The sequence below is a fragment of the Geosmithia morbida genome (genome assembly GCF_012550715.1).
Source record: "Geosmithia morbida isolate 1262 chromosome Unknown scaffold_4, whole genome shotgun sequence".
NCBI lineage: Eukaryota > Fungi > Ascomycota > Sordariomycetes > Hypocreales > Bionectriaceae > Geosmithia > Geosmithia morbida.
Window position 1 is genome coordinate 1,159,503 of NW_023336191.1, and position 24,150 is coordinate 1,183,652.

General features: G+C 55.3%; 6 protein-coding genes across 6 annotated transcripts; 4 read left to right on the top strand and 2 right to left on the bottom strand.

Moving 5' to 3' along the window:
- Positions 1–650: 650 nt before the first annotated feature.
- On the top strand, positions 651–4,627 carry GMORB2_5841 (Leucine rich repeat protein; the record flags this gene model as incomplete). The annotated part of the gene is made up of 3 exons (XM_035467811.1): positions 651–2,601; positions 2,663–2,970; positions 3,071–4,627. The coding sequence occupies 3 exons, from the start codon at positions 651–653 to the stop codon at positions 4,625–4,627; spliced, it is 3,816 nt and encodes a 1,271-aa protein (XP_035322777.1).
- A 2,904-nt stretch (positions 4,628–7,531) lies between these two features.
- Positions 7,532–12,142, top strand: GMORB2_5842 (actin cytoskeleton-regulatory complex protein PAN1; the record flags this gene model as incomplete). Its single annotated transcript, XM_035467812.1, has 3 exons — positions 7,532–8,292; positions 8,363–10,885; positions 10,957–12,142. 3 exons carry the CDS (start codon positions 7,532–7,534, stop codon positions 12,140–12,142), a joined length of 4,470 nt encoding a protein of 1,489 aa, XP_035322778.1.
- A 4,590-nt stretch (positions 12,143–16,732) lies between these two features.
- GMORB2_5843 (uncharacterized protein) lies at positions 16,733–18,568 on the top strand (the record flags this gene model as incomplete). The annotated part of the gene is made up of 1 exon (XM_035467813.1): positions 16,733–18,568. One exon carries the CDS (start codon positions 16,733–16,735, stop codon positions 18,566–18,568), a length of 1,836 nt encoding a protein of 611 aa, XP_035322779.1.
- Positions 18,569–18,818: 250 nt separating this feature from the next.
- Positions 18,819–19,854, bottom strand: GMORB2_5844 (autophagy-related protein 101; the record flags this gene model as incomplete). Its single annotated transcript, XM_035467814.1, has 3 exons — positions 18,819–19,006; positions 19,163–19,498; positions 19,770–19,854. 3 exons carry the CDS (start codon positions 19,852–19,854, stop codon positions 18,819–18,821), a joined length of 609 nt encoding a protein of 202 aa, XP_035322780.1.
- Positions 19,855–20,605: 751 nt separating this feature from the next.
- On the top strand, positions 20,606–22,402 carry GMORB2_5845 (peroxin-3; the record flags this gene model as incomplete). Its single annotated transcript, XM_035467815.1, has 3 exons — positions 20,606–20,763; positions 20,847–21,238; positions 21,309–22,402. The coding sequence occupies 3 exons, from the start codon at positions 20,606–20,608 to the stop codon at positions 22,400–22,402; spliced, it is 1,644 nt and encodes a 547-aa protein (XP_035322781.1).
- A 907-nt stretch (positions 22,403–23,309) lies between these two features.
- On the bottom strand, positions 23,310–23,909 carry GMORB2_5846 (trafficking protein particle complex subunit 1; the record flags this gene model as incomplete). The annotated part of the gene is made up of 3 exons (XM_035467816.1): positions 23,310–23,413; positions 23,485–23,808; positions 23,873–23,909. 3 exons carry the CDS (start codon positions 23,907–23,909, stop codon positions 23,310–23,312), a joined length of 465 nt encoding a protein of 154 aa, XP_035322782.1.
- Positions 23,910–24,150: the final 241 nt, after the last annotated feature.

Genomic DNA, 24,150 nt, shown 5'->3' on the forward strand with positions numbered 1-24,150 from the left:
CCCATTTACCAACAACAACGAGCAGAAGCTCTCGTCAGCAGTGGGCAACGAAAACAAAAAGAGGACAGGATAAAAAAGACAGCTGCTGCCCTGCCTTTTGATAAAGACAACTCCGATGTACCTGTAAAGGATCTTCCCTCTCTCCCTTCCACGCCCAAACATATCTTCTCTCTCGCCATACCGAGATTCACCTGCGTCGTTACCCAAGCGACGCTTGCGGCAGTGTCTCAGTCTTCATCTATCTCGTATGACCTCAGATCGGACAGCTTTCTCTCTCTCTTCCCTCTCTCATTTGGGAGAGACCAAGTCACGCCCAAACGTCATAGTCCATATTCGCTCCGGGTGATCCTGCTATTCATATCCTCTTGTTCCCCCCAGAACCCTACCCAAGGCACGCTGTCCATCTTTCCCTCCTAACCCAGTACTAGGAAGCCCAGAACTCCTCCGGGGCAACTAGTCAACCTTCTTTCCCTTCACACACGGGATTTCCCTTTGCAGGCAGACGGGACCCTCTCTCTCTCCCCCAAGAAGAAGAAGAAAAACATCCCCGTTCCTTCTTCTCGCATGGGTGTAGTCATATTAGTCGCCATACGGCAGTCGGTCTAGTTTGGCATTTCAAAGAAAAAAAAACCATACACCGTTCCCCCATCATGAATGCTGATACGCTGAGGAGAAAGGCCAGAACGTCCCTCAAGACTACCTCTGTGGCCTTGGCCTCCTCAGACCAGCAGTATGAGGACCACCAGCACACAGGCGAGCCGGCCATTGTCGAGCCCAAGACCCCCCGGGGCTTCTCGAGGGCCCTCCGGTCACTGAGTAGCTCATCTCTCGACTCGCTCAGCGCCGGGGTGCCGCGACGGTCGACATCTTCCCGCAGGCTGCAAAAGACACACTCGAGCTCCGGCACTATGCTGGAGCGCTTGCACCTCCGTGCCTCGTCACGCGACTCATCCAGCAACCTCACCGCCGCCGACCTGGACTCGCCCGGCAGTCCTATCGACCAACCCTTCTATACTATGGAGGTCGTGCGCAACGGCCACCTCAAGGCGGATGTATCCTTGCTCAAGGCCCGTTCCGAGTACCTCGTCCTCACCGACCAGTGCCTGGTCAAGTGTGGGAGCGTCGAGGCCGCCAGGACCATCTTTCCGCAGTTGGCCCCGTCTCCCGATGTCCAGCCTCCGCCCCGCCGGACGAGCTCCTACGGCAGCCTGAGCAGCAAGTCGGCCGCGTCCGAGATCCGATTCGAGGTCCCTCTGCGATCCATCGTCGCCATCTTTAACGATGACGAGGCCGGCGGGGCTGTCCCGGGAATCGACCTCTGGTGGTTTTCCCAGACCCCGAGGCTGGCGTACTGTCGAACACACCTTCTCTTTTCCCTGGCCCAGGAGCGCGACGAGTGGCTCTCCGCCATCCACAAAATGTGCCGCGTTAAGCTACGCAAGTCGCCCGTTGGCTCCCTGACTCCCGAGAATCTGCGCGTGCGCGTCGATCATATTGTCGCCCACCACGAGAGCGCACCCTTCGACGGCGCTCCCGCCAACGTCATCTTCCCCGTAGCCAAGAGGGCTGTAGGGTCCGGGGCAGCCGATGAGGCCCATAACGTCACCGATGGCTCATCCTATTACTTGGCCATTGGCCCCTGCATGTGCTACCTGATCGAGGTGCTCAAGGCCGACTTTGCCACGCCCCCGGGCGATCTGCGTATCAAGTTCAACCATTTTGGTACCGTGACACTGACCAAGTTCACGGCGTCCGTAGCCGCTCACGAGCATAGGTTCACCCTAAGCTTCCGGTCGCCCTTTGGCCGCACTACCCGCCTCGACCTCGCGAGCCTCCACTATCGTCGCATCATCGAGGCCTTTAGCCGCGCCGACCGCCTGGTGAAGCCCATGTGGCCCCAACAGTTGCAGCAGTCCGTGTTCGAGATCAAGGGTCTGCCAGCGCCGCTGCAGCTCACGGCCGGATGCGACTTGGGTGGGATAGGACGGTCTCTCCAGGCTCACTGCGCCGCATATCACGTCGATGTGCCCCTATGGACTGTGGACTGGCATGCCTCGTACCAGCCTGAGTTCCGCCTCCTGCCGCTCCTTGTCGACGACACCGCCTCCATATCGTCTTCATCGTCCTCTTCGACAGTAGCCGTCCCTTACTCGTCCATGCAGCTCATGGCCGTCTTTCGCGCCCTTCGTTTCAACAACTTCTTCAGAGCAATCTCTTTTCGCGATGTTGATCTGTCCGCCCTGGCTGGCAAGAGGGATAACTCCCCCTACGGAGAAGGGGTCGTATACTCTTCGCTCAACGGGTGTAAGATCTCTCAGGATCACTGCGGGGACCTTCTCGAGGCCCCCGTGCTTTCGCAAGAGATTCACGCCTTGGCTTTCGCCTCTGAGTCAGTCAGGAGCATAGACCTAGGCAACTGTCTGGGTCTGTCAATCAGGCGCTCCGCCCAGGCTAGGCGGTCAGTCGATTCTTCTGGTCATAGGAGGACCAGCTCCGAGTTGCTCAGTCCCATCATGATGCTTGCCAGAGCCGGTCTCTGCATGTGTCGAAACCTCGTCATGTCGGGGAACCCACTACTTCTCAGCGACGTCGACGAACTTGGTATGAAAGCGTTCATCACCCACTGGCTGAAAGATGTGTTGCTGACTTTTTGTATTTGTAGCGAACATCATGACTCTTGATCATGTCCGGTTCAAGAAGATTGAGTTTGCCAGCTGCAGCCTCGGGGATGCGGGGCTGAATAAGCTCTGGTGTGGCCTCTCGGGGCAAGCACGCTCCCTGCAGGTGATCAATACTTCTGACAACCAGGGTGTTGTATGGTTCGATACTCTCCGCAACACCCTGAGCCAGCTACGTAATGTTACGAAGCTTATGATTGCTGGGAACACTCGTCTTCATCCGGATGCGTCGCTCTTTGACGAAGCTATTTATAGCTGGGCGCTATCGGAACTGGACCTCTCTGGGATAGTGGTATGTTTTTTTTTCAGGGACGAAACAGATGGGGGGGAAAGCACTTGGCAACATGTGCTCCAGAAGAGACAGGGAGGAATGCACTGCTAACTTGGTATAGCTCAACGAGGCAACGGTCGACGTCTTGGCAGGATACCTCGAGACGCCCCAGTCGCAGGACCTTCAGATGCTGCGTGTCGACAGCTGCGGCCTCACGGGCAGGCAGATGGCCAAGCTGTTCCGAGCCATGGGCCGGACGAGGGAGATGACGGTGCACGCCAATGCCAGCCGGCTAGACGAGGGAATCGACGAGCTGTGCCAGGTTCTTGCGGCCGGGTACGGGCCGTGGAGCCTGTTCATCCAGATGGTCGAGTTTAGCCACGAGTCGAGCTACGTCAAGCTATGGGAGGCTCTAACGTTTAACACGTCCATCGAGTGTTTGTCCCTGGCCGGTTCATCGATCCCCGACGAAGCGAGTACGGCCGCCTGCAAGACGGTGGCCAACTTCTTTGCCAAGAACGACACCGTTCGCTTCCTCGATATCTCAGGGTACAACGCTAAGCTGGATGAGGGCAGGCTGGGCAAGAACTTCTCCAGCGCACTCAGCGGCATGCGCCACAACTCGCGCATCGAGCACTTGCGCGTGCGCAGCCAGATGCTCAACGTCAACATTGGCGACTTGGCCGAGGCCATCTCGGCCAACAAGACCCTGCACACGCTTGACTGCGAGGACAACGGTTTTAACCTGTCCAACTTCCGCCACCTCATCAAGCACCTCGGTGACAACACCACCATCTGCCACTTCTCGGCCTTCACTCCCGCCGAACTGGAACGCTCTGTCCGCAAGTCTGCCTACACCCCTGGTACCATGGCCGCGCCTCCCACACGCCGCGCGTCCATCGTGTCCCGCTTCCGTCAGGAAAGGCCTCAGAGTAGTAGCGACAAGGCCCTCGTCCAGCACCTCAAGGATGAGTGGGACGCCGCGGTCGAGCATCTCAGGCTCATCCTCGAGCGCAACCAGAGGCTTGTGGACGAACCAGCGGTCGACATGCCGCCGACCCTGCCGCCGCCCGAGCACGCCGCGCCGCTGGGCGCGGAACAGATACTAGACGCTGGCGAGGATGCCATCTTCTCCCAATCCTTTGGAGGTCTTGCATTTAGACAGCTGGAGGCGCGCCAGGCTAAGAATCCAGCAGCTATCGTCAATACCGGCGGCGAAGCCGGCTCTTTCGTCGGACCACTACCCGCAAGGAAGCCCAGCACTGCGGGGTCGGTGACTAGCATCTCAGAGCTCCAAGCGCTGGTCGGCCGTCTGGATCTGCGTATCAGGCGGTCCTCCTCCACGGCCTCGAGCGATGTCGCAGCCATCAGTCCCACGAGCAGCATCAGCCCCACCAGGACGCCGCCAGGTGACACGACGACCCACAAGGAAGAAGGAGAAGAGGAAGACGATTCTCCCAAGTCCAGAACACTGTCGCTCAGGAACCCCGATGGCGGATCCTTTGACTACTCTGCCGACGGGAACTATACTTTCTCCAACAATGCCTCTGACGGTCCTCTTCCACCGGTGGGAACTGTTGCAGGGGATCTGGGAATTCAGATGAAGGCGTTTCGTCGGACGTGGGGTGACTCTGTGAGTCGTATCGATGAAGAGGATGATGCTACTTGCGCGGCCTAAGTCTTTTACCTTGATTTCCTCCCTCTCACCATCTTGTTCTATTCCCTCTCTTCATACCTCGCCCCCCCTCCTTCCTCTTCGCATCATTTCCTCTTCTTATTTTCTCTTTACACATTGATTACCGTTCCCTGTGATGGACTCGCACAAGTTTGGTTCGGCTTTTTATCTTGTTTTTCAATCATTTGGCGCATGTGGTCATTTAAGCGAGGTTAGGACACTCACCTTTGATTTTCTTTGCAATTATTGGGAAAATATTACCATGGGAGGAAGCACATAGATACCCTCTGATACTACCGTGTAGTAGTTGTATTATTGAAATAATGTTTGATGATGTTATTAATAGTGGAAGTGGTGAATGTGTGGATCAATGATCTGTGCTGGATGGAAGCTCAAACGACACATACGGCAGAAGTGGAGCTTTCACGATAGTATGTAGCGTCTCTCCACAACAGATGTCACAATTGTGACAGATCGAGCAATACGTACAACGCGGAGAGTAGAAAGTGTTCGTATTGTTCCCAACCGTCTTCCATGTTCTATCAACTGTGTAGAGTTGAATTTGCGTGAAGCTCTTCCTCTTGGTGGAAGTGAGTAGGAAGAGCGGGCCTTTGTCTGAAATTGGGAGTATAGTCTTGGGAATGTTGAGTTGAGAAGAAGTGTACCATCATCCGTACATGTAGAATTCAATTCCGGAGCTCTAGCACCGATCAAGGTTCAGTCTTAGGTCTGCTACGTCAGCAAGCCGGATCCCGGTAAAAATTGACGAAAGATGTAGTAATTTTTTTGCTTGTGCTCTGGTTGAATCTGTCCTCTAGTTCTTTCTAGGCAGCAGCTGCTATGACAGCTTCCGTAACAAAGGGTCCAATGTCAAGATGGCCACCACCACGCCGATGATAGGCATCTCCGGCTTCAAGCTGATTTCGTGGAGGCTAGCAAGTTTGGCAGCAGACGGAGAAAAATACGTGCAATGGAGGACAACATGGGAAGCTGACTTCACCCTTTCCCGCTTCATGTCGTCGTAGGTGACAGCGCTCTTTTATCAATCACATGCTGATCATGCGAGATGGATAGGTTGAGGATAACCTCCTTTAACGATCTTTTTCGTACACAATATCGGTCCATTTTCGACATATCGAACTATAATTCCTACTCCTCAAGTCGACGAAGCAAAATAACGTTGCCGACAAAGTTCTCACAGAACACAACTTCCTCGAGCATAATAACCCCCTTTAACTTTCAGATAATCTTTATCTCGCCGGGGCCATCGATTGGAACCGTTAAATCGCTAGTAAGGAGGGAGCTGTGTGACGTGAGGGGTGCGAATCTTGATCATATTGTCTTCTCATCGGCAACATGGATAGTGGCTCCTGAATCCAGGATGAAGGCATCACGAAGAGGATGTTGCCTTGCTGTCGCCATCACCGTTATTGAGATCGCTTCCACCCCCCGAGGGAGTTAATCTGACTCATCGGCAACCTTCTTCGTGATCTTGGCTACCTGAGACTTTACCCCCTTCTTTTCGAGGTTCCTCTTAGCCAATTCGATCACTTGAGGTTGTGGTTTGAAGCCAGGAGGGCTTATGTGTGGAAATATGCAATAGCACACATCAAGGCTATGGAATTGCTCGCACACAGGGCGTGCATTCTAAGGCTTTCGGATATTTCCCCTAGAAATATCATTTTCCTCTTCCTTTTGTTGTTTCCGTAAAACTTTAGTTCAGGGCTTCCTTCAGATTCGGTCCCCTCCGTTGCGGTCGTGGGAACAGCATACTTTCCTGCCGCCATCGCAGTCTCGTGGAAAGGCGTTACTTCATTGATGAACTGGCGTATCGTGAGGCTATTCTTCTCAATCTCCTTCTCAGTGCTTTTCCCAGATGCTAACTTGACTGGGGTAGATTTAACTAAGTACACTAAGAAAATCGCTAAACCGAAGGATTGATTCCATCGCGGGTCCGAGGCCTACTCTTTCGAGTTCGTTACAGGCTAATTCCGCAAAAGTAAGCCACTTCCTAACGTCGCGATGCCTCTTCTCATCATGAAAGATCCCACGATATTTGTCGAGGGCACTCCTTTTCAACTGATATTCGCTGATAGTCACTCGCGATCGCAGTTTTTCGTACTAGGTCGATACATCCGTTGAACCTTCGATTGCCGTATTGAGTAGCAGTATCGCTCATCCACTGCTTCAGCTTTATGATTTTCTTCTGTAGGTCTGTAAAGATCCTTTCGCGATACTGATATGGGTTGTATGGGGCCCCTGAGAAGGACTAGGGTGTTAATGGCTTCGCAATGAAAGGAGATCTTGTCAACTGTCAACGGCATACGGACCAACAGGAACAAGTAATAAGTAATAATGTAAGGTGTAGTATTCGTAAGCCTTCGTTATGCTCATTGCCTGCCCGGCGACTGCGCCACGCTTAAAAAAAGTAAATGTGGCGCGGGTGATAACACTACTGGATCCACTAAGCGCCTACAGGTGTCGACTAATGGGCCCCGTAACATCCCATCCACTGGCTTCCAGCCCTGTTCGTCTTCCCCCAGGGCGGTCCCCCCAATCCGTCCGTCGTCCCTCCTCGCCAAACCTGCAAGCTGCCAACAGCTTCGTCATCGTTCCATCCATCAACAACAATCTTCTCCTAGACACTCCCACATTCCCACCCCCCAGCACCAATTGTCGTGGGTGGATTTTGCGTGTGTGAAGCGAGTTCATTCTCACTCCATCATCGTCATCGTCATCATCCCCTTAATTTGAAACGTGACCTTACGCGACCCGAGTCGTTCCCGCCGCGTCCTTTCTCGAGCGGGAGCTCTCCTACGCTCATCCGACCGAAACCGAAAATAAGCATCACCCGAGGGGCATATTGATCCTTGCCAGAGGTGTTGTGATCAAGTCATACTGCCTGCCATGTATTCCAACCAGGGTTCGTACCTGGGCGCCAACAACCAGAACCAGCAGCAGTATGGCAACAGCCCCTTTAGCGGCGGGCTGAGCCCCGGTCAGCAGCCCCAGCTTGCTCCTCAACCCACGGGCTTCGCTGGCCAGCTCAGTCCGTTTGCTCCTCAGCCGACGGGCTTTGCTGGTCAGCAACCCCAGCAGCCTCAGCAGCCTATGCAGCAGCAGCAGCAGCAGCAGCAGCAACAGCCTCTGCAGCAGCAGTACACGGGATTCCCTATGCAGGCGCAGCCGACGGGATTCCCGGCTCAACAGCAGCAGCAGCCTCGCCCCCTCCAGCAGCAGTTCACAGGGTTTCCTGGCCAGGCCCAGCCTCAGCTGGGGTTCCAGACGTCTACACCTCCCGTTCCGTCTATCCCCCAGCAGTACCAGCAGGCGACTACGACGACGTTCCAGAGCCCCGCTGCTGGCAACAACCTGCGGCCGTCCACAAGTTCCGCTGCTGCTCCCTCTCCTTTGAAGCCTCAGCCGACCGGATTCAACGAGATGGCTGCCTCGTTCCAGACGTCGGCCAAGCCCGCTGCCCCTGCCGAGAAGAAGACGGCCAACATCATCCCCAACGTGCGCCTGTCCTTCATCACGGCCCAGGACCAGTCCAAGTTTGAGGCTCTCTTCAAGTCAGCTAATGGCGACTCGGCTACCATGTCTGGTGAGAAGGCGAGGGACCTGCTTCTTCGATCTCGTCTGGACGGAGACTCGCTGTCACATATCTGGTGAGAAATAAGTAACATAGAATAGAATAGAAAAAGAAGGATGTCATTGCTAACGGACTTGACTGAACAGGACCTTGGCCGATACCACGAGGGCTGGCCAGCTTTACTTTCCTGAGTTCGCCCTTGCCATGTACCTGTGCAACCTGAAGCTTACGGGCAAGACGCTCCCCCCTACGCTCCCCCAGAACATCCGCAACGAGGTCTCGAGCATTGTGGACATAATCAGCTTCAGCGTCGCCGAGGAGGGTCCTTCGTCCAGCGCGACACCTGCCCCCCCGGCCCAGCCCCAGGCTTCTAACTCCCAGCTGCTCACGGCTCAGATGACCGGCTTCCCCGGCCAGCAGCAGAGCATGCAGCCCCAGCCTACTGGCTTCGGCGGCCAGGGTCTCCAGCCCCAGCAGACCGGTTTCCCCGGACAGCCCACCGGTCTGCAGCCTCAACAGACTGGTTTCCCCGGTATGCAGAACCCCCAGCCCGCCGGATACTCGGGCCCCCTTCCCCCTCTGCCCCCTATGCCTACTGGCTTTACTGGTCAGCCCGCGGGTGCTGGCGGCATGGTGGCTCCCCTCAACGCCCAGCCTACAGGCCGACCTGGCCAGTGGGGTCTGGTCAATGCCCCTGCCACCGGACTTCCCAATATTGATGCCCTGCAGGCGCAGATGATGCCCCAGCAGGGCCGCGAGGCCGGTGCCTTCTCCGCCCGGGGCCTCCAGGGAAATGCTGTCATTCCATGGGCCATCACCAAGGAGGAGAAGACTCGCTATGACTCCCTCTTCCGTGCCTGGGATGGATTTGGCAAGGGCTCCATTGGCGGTACTCAGGCTATTGAGATCTTCGGCCAGAGCGGTCTCGAAAAACCCGACCTCGAGCGCGTCTGGACCCTGGCCGACAGCGGAAACAAGGGCCGTCTGGACCTCGACGAGTTTGCTGTTGCCATGCACTTGATCTACAGAAAGCTCAATGGCTACCCCATTCCCAACTCGCTGCCCCCCGAGTTGGTGCCTCCCTCTGCTCGCAACTTTAACCAGTCGATCGGCACTGTCAAGTCTATGCTCCACCGCGAGTCCGATGACCGCAAGAACTCGGGTGCCGCTCTCCTGCCCCAGAAGACGGGTGTAAGCTACATGAAGAACCGCTCGTTCCGTGGCGGTGCCTCCAGCAATCCCCTGGGCCGCAAGGATGCTACGGTCTTCAGGAACGAGGATGAGGACTTTGGATACAAGTCGAGTGCTCGCCGCAGGATGGGCCACAACTCTCCCCGCTCGGGATCACCCGCCCCCAGCGACTCTAACGAGGACCTTACTTTGGATCAGCTCCGAAAGAAGATCAAGGAGAAGGAGGTTCTCCTGGAGGCCATGGATTTCAAGGATGAGAAGAACGCCGAAGAGGACGACATTCTTGATCGCCGCGACCGCATGGAGGCTGAGGAGCTCTACCGCAGGATCCGCCACATCCAGCATGACATTGACCGCAACCCTAAGGCCGCTTTGTCTGGTGGAGATTCGGAGGCTGAGAGGCGTACATTGAAGCGCCAGCTGCAGAACCTCACTGACAGGATTCCCGAACTCGCCTCGCAGGTCCGCAAGACTGAGAAGGCCATCCAGGAGGCCAAGCTCGAGCTGTTCCGCATCCGTGACGCCAAAGAGCACCCCGGCAGTGCTAGCACCATTGTCGGCACTGGACCGGGTGGTACTGTAACCGAATCGGACCGCCTCAAGGCCAGGGCAAAGGCTATGATGCAACAGCGTGCCGCCGCTCTGACGGGCAAGAAGGTCGACACCAACTTCGAGGGTGATGATGCGTCCGCCAAGCGTCTCGAGGAGGAAACGATCCGTACCAAGAACGAGCGCGAGGGCAACGAGCGCATGGTCAAGGATGTTGAGGAGAGCGTCCGCGACTTCTCTCGCAGCATCGAGGACAGCCTCAAGCAGGGTACCAAGGACGAGTCCAGCCAGCATGAGAAGCGCCGCTGGGAGGATGCTTTGGGCGTCGAGGACGAGGTGCGAGACTTCATCTTTGACCTCCAGCGCGAAAGCCGTGCTGCCCGAGTGCGAGCCCAAGACAAGCGATCCGCTCGCCCTGCCGAGGAACCTCGCATCTCTGAGCGTGTGGCCAGCCCCCGTATCGAAAGCCCTGTGTCGACCTCCCGCACTGCCACCCCCCCGGGAGGTGCGGGGGGCTCCTACTCTGCTTACAAGACTCCCGAGGAGCGCGCCGCCTTTATCAAGCAGCAGGCTGAGCAACGTATGGCCGAGCGCCTGGCTGCTTTGGGGATCAAGGCACCTTCCAAGCCGGGAGAAACCGCGGCCCAGAGGGCTGAGCGCGAAAGGAACGAGCGTGCGGCCAAGATGCGTGCGGCCGAGGAGGAGGATGCACGTAGGGAAGCCGAACGACAAGCGCGTATCGCCGAGGAGCAGGGCGTACCCGTGTCTGCCGCCGCCGAGCCCGAGAAACCTCAGGCCCCTGCACTGGCAGCCAAGAAGCCTCCCCCGCCACCTACCAGAAAGGCGGGTGGCCGTAATGAAACTGCTGAGGAAGAGCAACGTCTTGTTAGGGAGCAGGAAGAGCAGCAACGACAGACGCAGCAATCGGAGTGAGTTACAGGCCCGGTCTATCCACAGATAATGATCAATCTGGACTGCCAGAAAACTAACTATACCGCAGGGAAAATACCAAAGATGAAGAGGATGAATGGGCCGTTGAGCAGAAGGAGTCCGAGTCTCGCCTCAGGGCTCTTGAGGAGCAGGTGAAGCAGAGCAAGCTCAGGAAGGAGGAAGAGAAGAGGCGCAAGAAGGCCGCTGCTGCCGACGCCAAGGACAAGGAGGACAGGCTGGCCGCCAGGCGCGCTGAGATCGAAGCCGCCAAGAAGCGTGAGCTTGAGCTCCAGCGCCAGCTCGAGTCCATGAACGACGACGACGACAGCTCGTCCGATGATGAGGGACCTGTGCAGATAACGCCCCAGGCGTCGACCCCCACCATGGGAGACAGCCAGACTGGAAGCCAGGAGCTCGAGCACAAGGCCCCGTCGCCGCCTGCCGTGGTCATGTCTCCCCCTGCTGACGAGCCAGAGAGCAAGAACCCTTACTTCAAGATGATGTCCCAGCCATCCGAGGCCTCCTCCCCGGCGGCGGCGACCATACCCAGCACGGCGGCTCCCGCCGTGCCGGCTCCTCCCCCTCCGGGTGTTCCAACGTCGACCCTACCGGTCGCCACGGAGGCGTCTACCAACCCTTTCTACCGCATGAAGCAGGAGACGCAGGCTGCGCCCCCTGTCCCGGCCCCTCAGTCCCGTGGGCCCGTCTCGCGCAAGCGTGCTGATTCGGATGACTGGGGTTCCGACAAGGATGACGACGACGAGGACTCCGACGACGATGACCGGCCCGGAGGTGGCAACGCCGCGCAGCTAGCGTCGATTCTCTTTGGCACCATGGCGCCACCTCGCCCTCTGTCGGCCGCCGGTAAGGAGTCGTCGCCTTCAAGCCCTGCCCCGGCCAACGACACGCCCATTGCACCGCCGCCACCGCCGCCTGCACCTGCCCCTGCTCCCGCCTCCGCAGCTGTCGAGGAGGAGGATGGCGGCGATTCCGCGCCTACTGCCCCCCCACCTGCGCCGCCGCCGCCGCCTCCCATCCCCGGATCGGGTGCGCCCAGCGCTCCTCCCCCTCCACCTCCCCCGCCTCCTGGTGCTGGAGCCCCCCCTCCTCCTCCGCCTGGTGACGCTCCCTCGGCGCCTCCTGCTGGCGGACGTCCGGCTGGTCTCCTGGGCCAGATCCAAGCGGGTAAGACGCTCAAGAAGACGGTCACCAAGGATAGGAGCGCTGCCGCTACGGCGGGCCAGGTTCTTGATTAAGAAAGGGAATTTCTGTGTGTGCGTTTTCTTATTGTATCTTTGACATCTTTATCTAGTAGTAGTAGTAGTAGTAGTAGTATTAGTAGTGGCTTACCTGTTTCTCCCCCTCCTTTTCTGATGCACAAGGTCGGTAAGGAGGGCAACTGTTGTTTGTTGTAGGTCTATATAATGTTGTCTCCATTGCTTAATCTCGATTGCAAACTTCGTTTCTCCATGACTGCAAACTTGCTCCCCGTGAATACAGACTGTTGGTAATAATCACTGCCTGGGTAAGTGCGTAGCAACAGTTTTTGATGATTGCTCTGCGTTGCGCCGTTGTACGTGCTCGTACTTGTACGTGCTCTTACACATGGACCCACCTATATGGTGAAGGGAGAGTTAAGATCCACAACTTGACTGAGATGACTGGCGATTCTGCTGCTCATTTCCGCCTTTTAGGTTTTCGTCTGTACTCAAACAGTATGTGTACAAGAATACGAGTAATATCTACCGATCTCTTCCTGTTATCTGTAATACGCTGCCACAGAATGATGCACGACGAGCCATGGGTGCGTAGACGGCCTGCAGCAGCTTCTTACTTGGTAGAAATACATACTCTGTAAGCTCTCAGGCTGGTGGATCATTTGAATACCCTTCTTCTTGTCCTTCTCCTCTTCTACTTGTTCACCTCGAAACTAGATACGTGGATGAGATTTGAGGGTGCTCAATGAGACAACGTCGCTAATAATAGTAGTAGTTGGTAGTTAGCAGTTAGCAGTTAGTAGTTAGCAGCAGTTATAATAGTACTAGAACTAGTAAGTGAGTCGTGCTCGTAGGCTGCAGTCAGGTCGGAACCCGTAGATTACTTTGGGCTCCTTCCTATGCGCAAGTGTCACGGAGCGAGCAGCTATTACGACATACACTGTACATGCGATGTGCTTGCCGTGCGTGCGCCAGTACGGTGCAAGGCTATGGAGCTGCAGAATATAGAATAGGTACGAGGTAGAGAGGCACGGCAGTCGATACGAGAGAGACCACTGCTCCCTATACAGGTACTAGCGAGTTTTGGGAGGAGAGGGGGCAAAAGGGGGGGAAGGCAAGATGGTAAGTACTCGTAGTAACCCCAGACATGCGTCGAGGCTCCGCAGTAGATTTGATGTGCCGCGTGTCTGAGGAAGCCAGGGGCCGGAACGAACACTTAATACTCCTCCACAATGATGTCAAGACCTTTTCCTCTTCTCTTTTCTCGGGCCCGCAGCTAGAGTACGAGCATTGCAGCTAATCTTCTGACTATTAGTTGGGCAAGCCGAGCATTCTGTCCAACGTTAATATCTCGTGGAAATGGCACACGCTATACTAAAGTACGAGTAATTGGATATGGTATTCTACCGTGCGAGTAGATGTGGGGAAGAAAACAGTAATGGTGGTCGATTTCTAGGCTTGATGACCCTGTCAAGCGCCGGACTTGGTCCGCGTGTTTTTTCTATCTTCGTCATCGTCATCATCTTTTTCTTCTCACAAAAAGATGCCAGTTCAGCTGGAGGTGTGGAGAGACGAGAAGATGAGGGTGGGGAAGGAAAGGAAAAGAGGTTTGCCAAGGTTTCATTCTCGAGGCTAGGGAAGGGACTTGTGATGATTGATGGTGGGAAGAATTGATATCAGTGATTGTTCAAAGAGTGACGGTTGGCCGTCGTTGACGGCCGCATGAACAAGAGGTTTGCCTGTTGTCCAATCTGCAACGGAAACGTGTACGACGGCCCATATCATCACGCCTCGTACGGAGATAGTCACACACCGCCATTGTAGAAGAAGCCAAATCAGAATGCGTTAAAAAGGCTATTCACGTCCCCAAGAGGTCGCATGAAGATGGATGACCGGGGGGTGGTGAGAGAGAAAAAGAAAACTTGATTGGCCGGGACGCGTCAAAATCAAAACAAACCCGTCGCGTCGTGAGACGCGTCAAACGAGAGAGAGAGGGGGGAGGGGGTTTGGTGACGTCTTTTTTTTTGTCTAGACCCTTTTCTCTTGGTGTCCGGGCTGGCCTTTGCAGCTGCGCGCCACCAACACCCGAGGTCATCGTCGGCATCGACGGGAAGACAAACGGAGATAGAGAGGTCCCGCAACCACACCACCACCTTCTTCTTCTACATCATGGCAAAGTCTCCATGAGGTGTGTGTGTGTGTGTGTGTGTGTGTGTGTGTGTTGTGTTGTTGGATGAATGAACTTGGTTTCCATTCGCACACACATACGCACTCACTTACTCACTTCATCTCCACGAGGCGCAGCAAAGGAAGTGCCAACAATCAATCAGGTCTCCCCCAACCTGGCCCTGATATCCATCAATCAATCAGCATTGATCAATATCAAAAAAGAAAGAAAGATTCGTTCCGACGCTAACTCAAAGGGAGTGTAATCATGATCTCGAACTGAAGCACCAGCTTGTCCTTTCAATGCGGTCGTATGTCGCGTAGATCATTCCTCAACGGTCGTCTTTGTCCCACAGTTGCCACGCCCTGAGACCTTTTTCTTCCCACCTTCTGCCCTCCAAGTCTCCCCTTCCCACCCCCCTTGTCTCTCTATTTTTCTGCTCGGGGCTAGAGCTTTCGGTGATAGTAGTAAAGACGTTATCGAGATCTCTTTTTTCTTTCCTAAGCTCATCCCTGCCGACTCCACTTGGAAAAGTTCGTTTCTTTCTCTTCTGACCTTGTCCACTTTCTCCTGGACCGATCACCATGTACGAGAACTACGAGTAGCCTCAAGTATTATACAAGTTCAGAGCCTTACGGGTCTTGGCAAGCATTATTACTATCGCAGCCCGTGGTGATGAGAGAGACCATTCTACGAGAGGGGATGATGAAAAAACCAGGGGGAGGGGGGGCTTTGGATGGATGCCATTGTGAAAAGATGCACGCGCAGCAGAGTCGAGATAAAAACTCTCACCAAGAAAAAGGATCAGTAGTAACATAATTACTCCACGTACGGCTTGCTTCCAGAATCCAGAATGATGAAACGGAGTAGACGGAGTAGACGGATGGCCGTGGACAGAGATGCCCCGGTGCATACATTCCCAGTGACACGCACACGCCCCTCCCCTCGCCCTCACATCAAAAGGATGGCCGCCCCCCTGCCGTGTTCATGTGTCAGTGCTGGCACTCGCTGCCCAATCCTCCCTCGAATGGGTACGGCCTCCCTTGCGCCATTCTGTGAGTGTGGAGTCGGCACGCGCCCCCTCTCTCTCTCTCTCCCCTTTTTTGTCGACGACCCTCCCTTTTTTCTTTCTGTCAATAAGGCTCGCTGAAAGATAATGAATGAGAGAGGGGCATTCACGAGCAAGCGCCTGCTATCCAGGAACGCCATAAATAAGCTACTACTAGTAGTGATTATACCTGATACTCGCAGAGGCTGTAGCGCACGCCGTACCTACAGACTACTTACTAGCGGTACTAGCGGTACTAGCGGTACTAGCGGTACTAGCTAAGAGCCTAAGAAAACTACTAACTCGTAATGGCCTGGAGCCTCTGGGTCTGGCCTGGCTGACCCAGCCATCTGGCCTCCTTCCCCACCCCACTCACTCTACTTCACAGGCCTATGACCGCGACTACGAACCTATGAGTACTTTATGGCGAAAAGCAGGGCTGATATCGAGCACAGGTTGCAGGCAATACTTCTTCTTGTACTCGGCTTTCACCCTGGCCCTGTGGTCTGTAGTCTGTACGAGTATCCTGTGGTCTGTGATAGCCTGTACCGAGAGCCTGTGAATAATATACGTACCTGTAGGCTGTAGCAGGTCACAGGTGGACTCTTTCCCTCTCAGCCGGTGGGCCCCGCTCCTGCCTTTCCCAGCACTTTAGCTGGCACTTGGGTCGCACCTGCCCAGAACTTCCCAGCGCTCCTCCCCCCCCCCCGAAATTCGTAAAATATTACTTCTGACCTCACCTTCCCACTTCCCACCCTTGACACGCCCCTCCCCTCTCTCACACCCCCCCGGCAAGACTCTCTCTCTTTCTTGCTTCTTCCTCTTGCCCTCTTCTTTTCGACCCAACTCCACCACTACCACCGTCTACCTCCTCCTTCGACAAACCGGTTCGCAAAACCACCAAATATCGTTACAGAATCGCTCCAGGTCTTTTTCTTGTTTAAAATTTGTACATCATATCGCCGTTATCGACACACAAACTCTACCCGTTAGATAGTAACGCCAGCTATACGCGTCCGCTACACGTCGTTTCCGCCCACTGCCCGCCTCGCTCACGCATCAATCGAGATCGCTCTACCATTCTAGACGCGCGCGCCACCGGCACGACTTTCAACTCCTCTTGACCACGTTTTTTTCATTGTAAGGTACCATACCCTCTCTTCTCTCACTTTTTTCTCCCTTACTTCTTCTTTCTGTTATGTTCCGTTCCTTTCGCCACCTTCATACTGTCGCCATCTGCTATTCGCTATTACGACATCATTCACGACACCCCTGCAAATCAATCACCCACACCGTCAATTCCCACTTGACTCATCAGCTTGGTTGATTGACGCCCAACTAACTGCAGCAGAACTGCTTGGTCCTTTTCACACAGTTAGGCGGTATTCTCGAGTCCCCTTTCGCCCCGGCCAGGATGGCCAAACACACGCTCTTCCCAGGCTCCGGCGAGCCATTTCACGTGTTCCAGGACGACATCTTCGAAGACACAACACCCATGACCAGTCACGCTCCTATGCCCTCGTTCGAGAATCGCCCGAGACGTCCCCTCAATTCGGTCGACCTGAACGCCATGATCGAGTCGCAGCCTCGCCCCCAGTTCCCTCAGAGCCCCTTCAAGATGAAGAACTTAACGCGGGCGCCCCTAAAGCCCACGAACGGCAAGAGGCTTAACAAGGTCTCTATGCCCCCGCCCGGTAGGGCTGTCTACCCCAACCAAACGGATTCCCTCAAGAAGCCCATTCTCTCGAAGTTCAACACGCGGCCGAAAAAGTCGGACCAGGACCACAAGTCACCATGGGAGGAGGACAGTACATTCGGACAAGGCTCCCCGCTAGCCGCCCTCGTTGGGAAGCCCATGCACAGCTCAAGCGGCTCCGAGTCCCTCATCAAATTCGGTCCTCCTATTCAGGAACCCAGTCCAACCACCACTCCCGCCATCGAACAGTCCGACCAGACTACCGTCATCCCTCCCTGGGACTCATTCCCCCCCATCATCGACGACGGCTCGAAACCGCCCCATAGCTACGCCCAGATGATCGCCATGGCCCTCTTCCGCTCACCCACCAGGCGCCTCACCCTCGCCCAGATCTACAAGTGGATAAGCGACAACTTCGCTTTTTACCGACCTAACGATTCCGGCTGGCAGAACAGCATCCGACACAATCTCAGTCTGCACAAGAACTTTATCAAAGTAGATAGGCCGAAGGAGGACCCTGGAAAGGGTCACTACTGGACTATTGAGCCCGGCACCGAGGGTCAGTTCCTCCGGGACAAGCCCAAGGGCAAGTCTACTCCCGAAAACCTCCCTGTAATGTCGACGCGCCTCGAGCCATCCGGGCCCACACCTGTGCCCACGTCCGAACCCTGCCTGCCGCCGCCCGCCCCCGCCGACGCCGGTCCCAGCCAGTCATCGCAACACCTCAAGCCCATACCATCCTCAGATGCCACCATTTCGGACGCTGAGAATGCAGGCAACGACGACGTTCCTGGTGACCATCAGCCAAAAACCAGTGCCCTCTTCAACGCAGTGCTCTATTCGCCGGCCCCCGCTGGCCTGAACTCGTCACCCCCGGTGACGTGGAATGGCCGATCTGGTCAAAGTGCCCCTTCAGCTCGGCCTGTTTCCCGCAAGAGGGCCGCAGAAGACGACAGCGGCTACATCTCCTCCCTGGACTCGTCAGTCATCCGCCCCAAGAAGTCGACGGTCGAATTTACCCCCGATGAGGACCTGCCCCGGAAGAGGCGCAAGCACAACCCTCACGGCCGCGCCGAGGTGGAGATCGCCCGTCTACGCAATTCTTCGCCCTTCAGCCCAACCAAGAGCCGCTCCGATTCAGTCGCCAGGAACGCGCCCTCGTCGCCTCTCCGTCCAACCACCTCGCCCCTTCGCCCGCTCAACAGGAACCGCGCTGCTCTCGAAACACCCGTCAAGATGCCCCCGCCTATGCAGCACCCGCCCTCGGTGTCGCCCAACACGAACCTCAAGAACCACAGGAATGTCGTACAGGGAATGCTTAAGAGTGCTGCCCTTGTTACAGACGAAAACGAGGCCCCGTGGAGCCCCGAGTTCAAGCTCGACGATCTCGACACGAGGGATTACACACACGCCACCGATGACGACTTGCTTCCTCTTGAATGGCAATTCTTTCGCAGTGAGCCCTATGGGGCTGAGAATGACGCCGCCATTGCTATTTCTTATGGTGTGCAGCGCGACGCTACCTATGACCCAACCTACGATACGGCTCACTGAGCAACTGACAACTATTACTTAATATCGCTCTATAATTTTAAAACAAAAATCCGACGCAAACAAAAGGCCCCAACGACGCTGGCGCCAACACTTTGTCGACGGAAAACAAAAATCAAAATCCGTCACATGCTCCCAGACGCCAGGTGAAAAGCAAACCCAAAAGAAGCTGCGCCTGAGTCCCAGGATCCCATTACAGAGTCTATCTCGTGTACCATATTTTCTTGTGCTCACTGGCTCTCCTGATCACTTTTCAGTATATGCGCATGCGCGAGGCCCAGCTGGTCTCTTTCTGATCAATGTTGATCTTGTATGGGAAAGGGTTCGTCGCCTGTGTGGTGATGGGAGGTATATGATCCTTGTGGGAGTTTGCAAATGTCACAATCTTAATGACTGTCGTCAGGAGGGTCTGCTCCATTGCACGGCGAACTTTTGCTCGTTCTTCATGTTGTTAGCAGGGTGTCCTTTGGTTGTGTTTTTTGTTTTTCGCTTCTTTTTATTTTGCTTCACTACCAGGGGATTTTTTTTTCGTTTTGCTTTTTGGGAATATTGCGGCGTTTGGGCCCGCGGAAGGATATACTGGGTTTTTATACGCACCACTCTCAGTTTTGGGTTCGGCGACGGTGACCTTGACGGTCCAGCGCTCCCAGCAGACTTCGTCGTCGCCGCGAGACAACCAGGCCTTGCGGCGACGCTTCTCAAAGAACTGGACAGCCAGCTGACCACGGCCTCCTCCGGTGGCGCCGGTTGTGCCAACTGCGCCAGCTCCAGAGCGTTCAGCATCAAGCTGGCGCTCGAGAGCAGCGACCCTCTGGTCGATCATGGTCTCTAATTCGTCGTCATCGACATAGGGAAGGGCCAGGTCGAGGACGTCGCGGGTGCGAGGCGTTAGGGCAGGGAAGAAGCGATGGAAGAAGATTGTATGAAGGATTCCTTTCATGATATCAGTATGCTGCGTAATGAATTTTATGACGAACAATATCAAGACCGCAAGGGATAAGATATCCTGTAAAAATGCAATGCAATGCGATGGTGACTAGCATGGCGAGCGAATGAGGGCGTCTTTGCGGGGACTTTTTTTTCTCTCCCTTCTTTCCCCTGTCCATTGGAGACGCCAGGTTTTGTAATCAAATCACTGAGCATCATTTTGAGGTGAGGGGAAGGGAAAGGGAATCAGAAGAGAGGGGACATTGCATCGGCTCACCTTTGACGACGTCGCGAACGGAGCGGGGATCTGCAAAGACGTCGAGGATGAACTCTGTGGGCTCCTGCTGCTCCAGCTGCTCCATTGCGGAGAGGCTTGGACCCGCGATCAGAATCGGCGGGCGACAGGAGAAGAAAACGTATGCGAGGGTGGGGAGTTGACGAGAGTGATGAAGGTTGTGCTGTTGATTGGGATATGAGCGGCAATTTGTCTTTTATGCGTATGTGTTTTCGGGGTCGTCGAAAATGTTGGGTTGGGTTGGGGGGGGGTCAGTTAGAAAGAGTAGTGGTAGTATGCAGATGTTGTGTTTTTTTTTTCGTCGTCAGCATTTGTTGGTATAATGACTCTATCAACGTCACAGGAGGGGCAACGAAGAGAAAGGGAAGGGAACCCGCGCATAAGCCACATGTATCTTATCATGTGGAGAGTCCTCGAGTTAGTAGTTAATAGCTAGGCCGAATGCGTCACAAGCCACTCACATGAGCCACACGCACGCACGACCATCGAGCGCCGACGGCGAACACATCAAGACAAAGAAAGGGCCGAGGTACAATAGTATTCATTCGATTGAGCTCTCTTTTCCCATCAACCACCACGCACCACGCGACTACCTACTACCCACGAGCATCATTTATTCCTCCATTCGATCCACCCCCCCCCCCTCGATCGGCGCATGACTGCCAACTCCCTCTTCTGCGGCGGGCAGTAACTATCGGACACTACTCTCACCCCTTGATGGGAATAGTTTCGTGACGTCTACTCGCTATTGCTACCTACAACCGACCCCCTGCCAACCCTGCAACAGCAGGCCTGACGCCAGAGACAGCACGCAGATCATGTTCTCGGGGACTAGGCGCTGGTTGCGCCAAAATAGGACGCCTGTCGCCATTGGCGTGGGCGTCCTGGGGGCCGGATACCTGGCGACGCAGTATGTCCTTACCAAGATTAATGATGCGCGCGAGCGCATGAGTAGCGATCGCATCGCCAAGGAGAAGTACATCACACACACCACAAGCACCTCTTTTTCTCTCTTTCTTCAAGGGACTCACTGACATTACCTGAGCGAACCTTCTTCAGTCTGCGACGTCGCTTCGAACAGAATCAAGAAGATTGCACTTTCACCGTCCTGGCCCTTCTACCTACCGCTACGACCAATATCCTCGAGGCTATGAATACCGAGCAGATCACCTACGAGATTCAGCAGATGAAGGTTTCCAAAGGCATAAGGAGCGGAGATTCGGTGGTCAGTCCGCCTAGTATTGCGGACACGTCGCTCACTGAAGAGGAGGGCAAGAGCATGGTCAGTCTCCAGAGCGAGAGCGGCATACACGCCAGCCAGATTGCCATGCCGTCACCTCTAGCTGCTAGCGGGAGTAGTGCCGGCCAGCAGCAGGACAGAGGAGCTACGCCGCCGAAGCAGAAGCCTTCCAAGTCTAAGAGGCAGCTGTGGGATGATCTCACCATCAGCGGTATGTTGTCACGCAAGCGAAGTAGGGCAATAAGGAAGAGATCATATGCTGACACACAAGACTACGATAGCCGTGACGAGATCATTCACCCTGATATACACGCTCAGCCTGCTTACGATGCTAACCCGCGTGCAACTCAACCTCCTCGGTCGACGGAGCTACCTGTCCAGCGTGGTGGCGCTAGCGACGAGCTCCCAGCAGGCCACCATCAGCCTGGAGGACCACGACGACGACAACGCCGACCAGGCGGCCTACGGCAGCGACTTTGACACAAACCGCAAGTACCTGGCCTTTAGCTGGTGGCTGCTGAACCAGGGGTGGGTCGATGTCGCGGGCAAGGTCGAGGGCGCCGTCCGCGCCGTTTTTGGTAGCCTCAGCCCACGCGACCTCATCAGCTTCGACCGTTTCTCTGAGCTGACCATGGAGGTGCGCAAGCTTGTCGAGGGGGGTACACCCGAAGAGCGTCGGTCCACAGACTGGCTGGCCTTCCTTTTGCCGCCGCGGGATCAGGAGTCCGACGTCATTCGCCAATCGGGTATCCTCGAGGACAACTCCTCTCCCTCCCCATCTTCTCCCCCCCTGAGGCACCTCCTTGACGAGACGGCCGACCTCATCGAGTCCCCGTCCTTCTCTCACATCCTCACCCTCCTCCTCGATACTGGCTTCTCCTCCCTAGTCGACACCAAGCTCGCCTCCGAGGCGTTCGATCTCCCCAACAAGGGTAACAGCTCCGTGTCCCCCGCGGCAGCGGCAGTCACCGGCCTCTTCATCCCAGAAGACCCCACTGCTGTCCTCAAGCGGACCAAGCTCGTGCTCCTCCCCAAGATTCTCTCCGTCCTCACCCGCCAGGCCCATGTCATCGGCAACGGTATGCCAAACGAGTACCTGCGCGACATGGAGTCCGTCCGCGAGCTAGAGGCCTTTGCCGCCGTCGTCTACTCAAGCAACTGGGAGAATGAGGTCAGGGACGAAGGTCACCTCATGGACAGCGCTATCCATGTCGACATACCTGACTCATCAACTCACGACGAACCTCCCATTGCTGCTGCCACTATCGAGGATAACACAGCTCCTACGCCTCAAGTCTTGCACCAGGAGCAGGAGCAGGAGCAGCAGAGCGGACTGGAGAGAGCGTGGGAAAGGGCATTGGATAAGGGGTTGTGATTCTGGAACAAATATTATCATTATATACGCCGTTGGCCCCTTGTGCGAGGGGTAGACGGTACTTCTATAGATGTGTACAAGGGGGGAAACCTCGTGGTTTCCCTCTGGAAAAACCCATCCTAATAACTTGAAAGGGAGACAGAAAAGAAAAACTAGGGAGAGCAGGGACTTCTTGGGGAGTTGTGGGTGAATGGCATTTTACTTTCTTTGTAATTCTGCCGCCACGCGAATTGGCACTTGCGTATCACGATTTCACATACATATATACATGGGCTGCGTGCCGGGTTTAGATGGAACGGGCGAGAGGTGTGATTTCCCCTCTCCTTAGAAAGGGAGATTATATAAACTGGACACAACGTAAGGATCTCTTTCTCTCTCATCTCGTCTCGTTATTCCCTGTTCCTCTTGGGCCATCTAAGAGGGTACTTCATGCCGGATCTCTTTATGTGGGCTGGTATGGGCATGGTGGTTCTTCATGTAGTAGTGCAGTATTCAACTCCCACCACGATGAAGCGTAGTCTGATATGATATCTCAGCAGAGGATCTATGTCTGCTTTCTCCGATCTGAGCCATTGACGGTACACCAGCCTGCTCCTCTTCGTCCGACTGGAAGGGCCAGATGCCCTCCGACAGGTCTATCTCTACGCGGAAGAAATGATCTCCCAGAGCTTCTAGGATGCGCGAATGGGTGTTGTTGTTTGTCGTTTTCTCATGCTAGAGACGCAGACGCCTTGTCGAGCTACCTCCTAACCGCAGTTTCTTTCCGTGGAGAAACGTTACGAGCCTATTCGCACGCTCCGACGTCTCCTGGGCGCCTCGTGCGGATTGTGCCGGTGTTCTCGTGGCCCGTTTTGACCTCGCACCGGGGGACCGTAAGAGCCTTACTATAGATTTTGTCGATGGTTGATCACATAAGACCACGGATGAACTGGTCGAGACCGAGTTCAAATAACTCGTTCCCGACACCAGCACCTGCTTTATGTTCAACGGGGGCGAGGGGGTTTTTAACAACTGTAGAACGTCAGTATGAAGGTACGAATATGGTGGTGTGTGTCTGTATCTAAAGAGAAAGTGGTGCTTACCGTATTCGACCCAGAGGTTTATGTATATTTGGTGCAGGACGTTACGCATGCTCAAGGTGTCGGTGTCGGTGATGAGGACGAAGCGAAGGTTGGCAGGAGTCTCGTAAAAGTGAAGCTTGTAATCGGCTGTGCGGTAGTTGATAAAGGTGTCATCTTCGCCGCCGAGCTTCCGAACCATGTTACGAAGCGAGAAGATGGTGCCGAAGATGAGCTTTGCGTCGTCCGAGGCTCGCGAAGCGCCGCCAGGGGCGGGAATCGATGCGGCCGAATTGCGGTCGGCGGGGGCCCATGATTTGGCATAAACACACTCGGCTGTTCGTGCGACTTGAGTGTCAGTCCGTTATGATCGTGTAGAGAGGCAGGGAGAAGGTGGGGGGGGCCGTCGTACTGTGCCGGTCAAAGATGTAGAATGAGTAGACTGTCATAATGGCGACGGAGGTAGTCGGCAGGCAGAGTATGGCACGCAGGGTATGTGGGGTAGGGTTGAAGATACCAGGATCCACGGTCCGATGCCGCCGATGCGCTCTTCAAAAAGGACAAGAGAGCAGATCGACCGGTCCCAAGTTTAGGTGATGGCCGATGGTTATAGGCAATATCGAGGGCTTGTCGTTGGCGGCGCACAGAGTGGCTGAAGTAGGTGGGACCTTGAGATTGTTTGGGGAAACA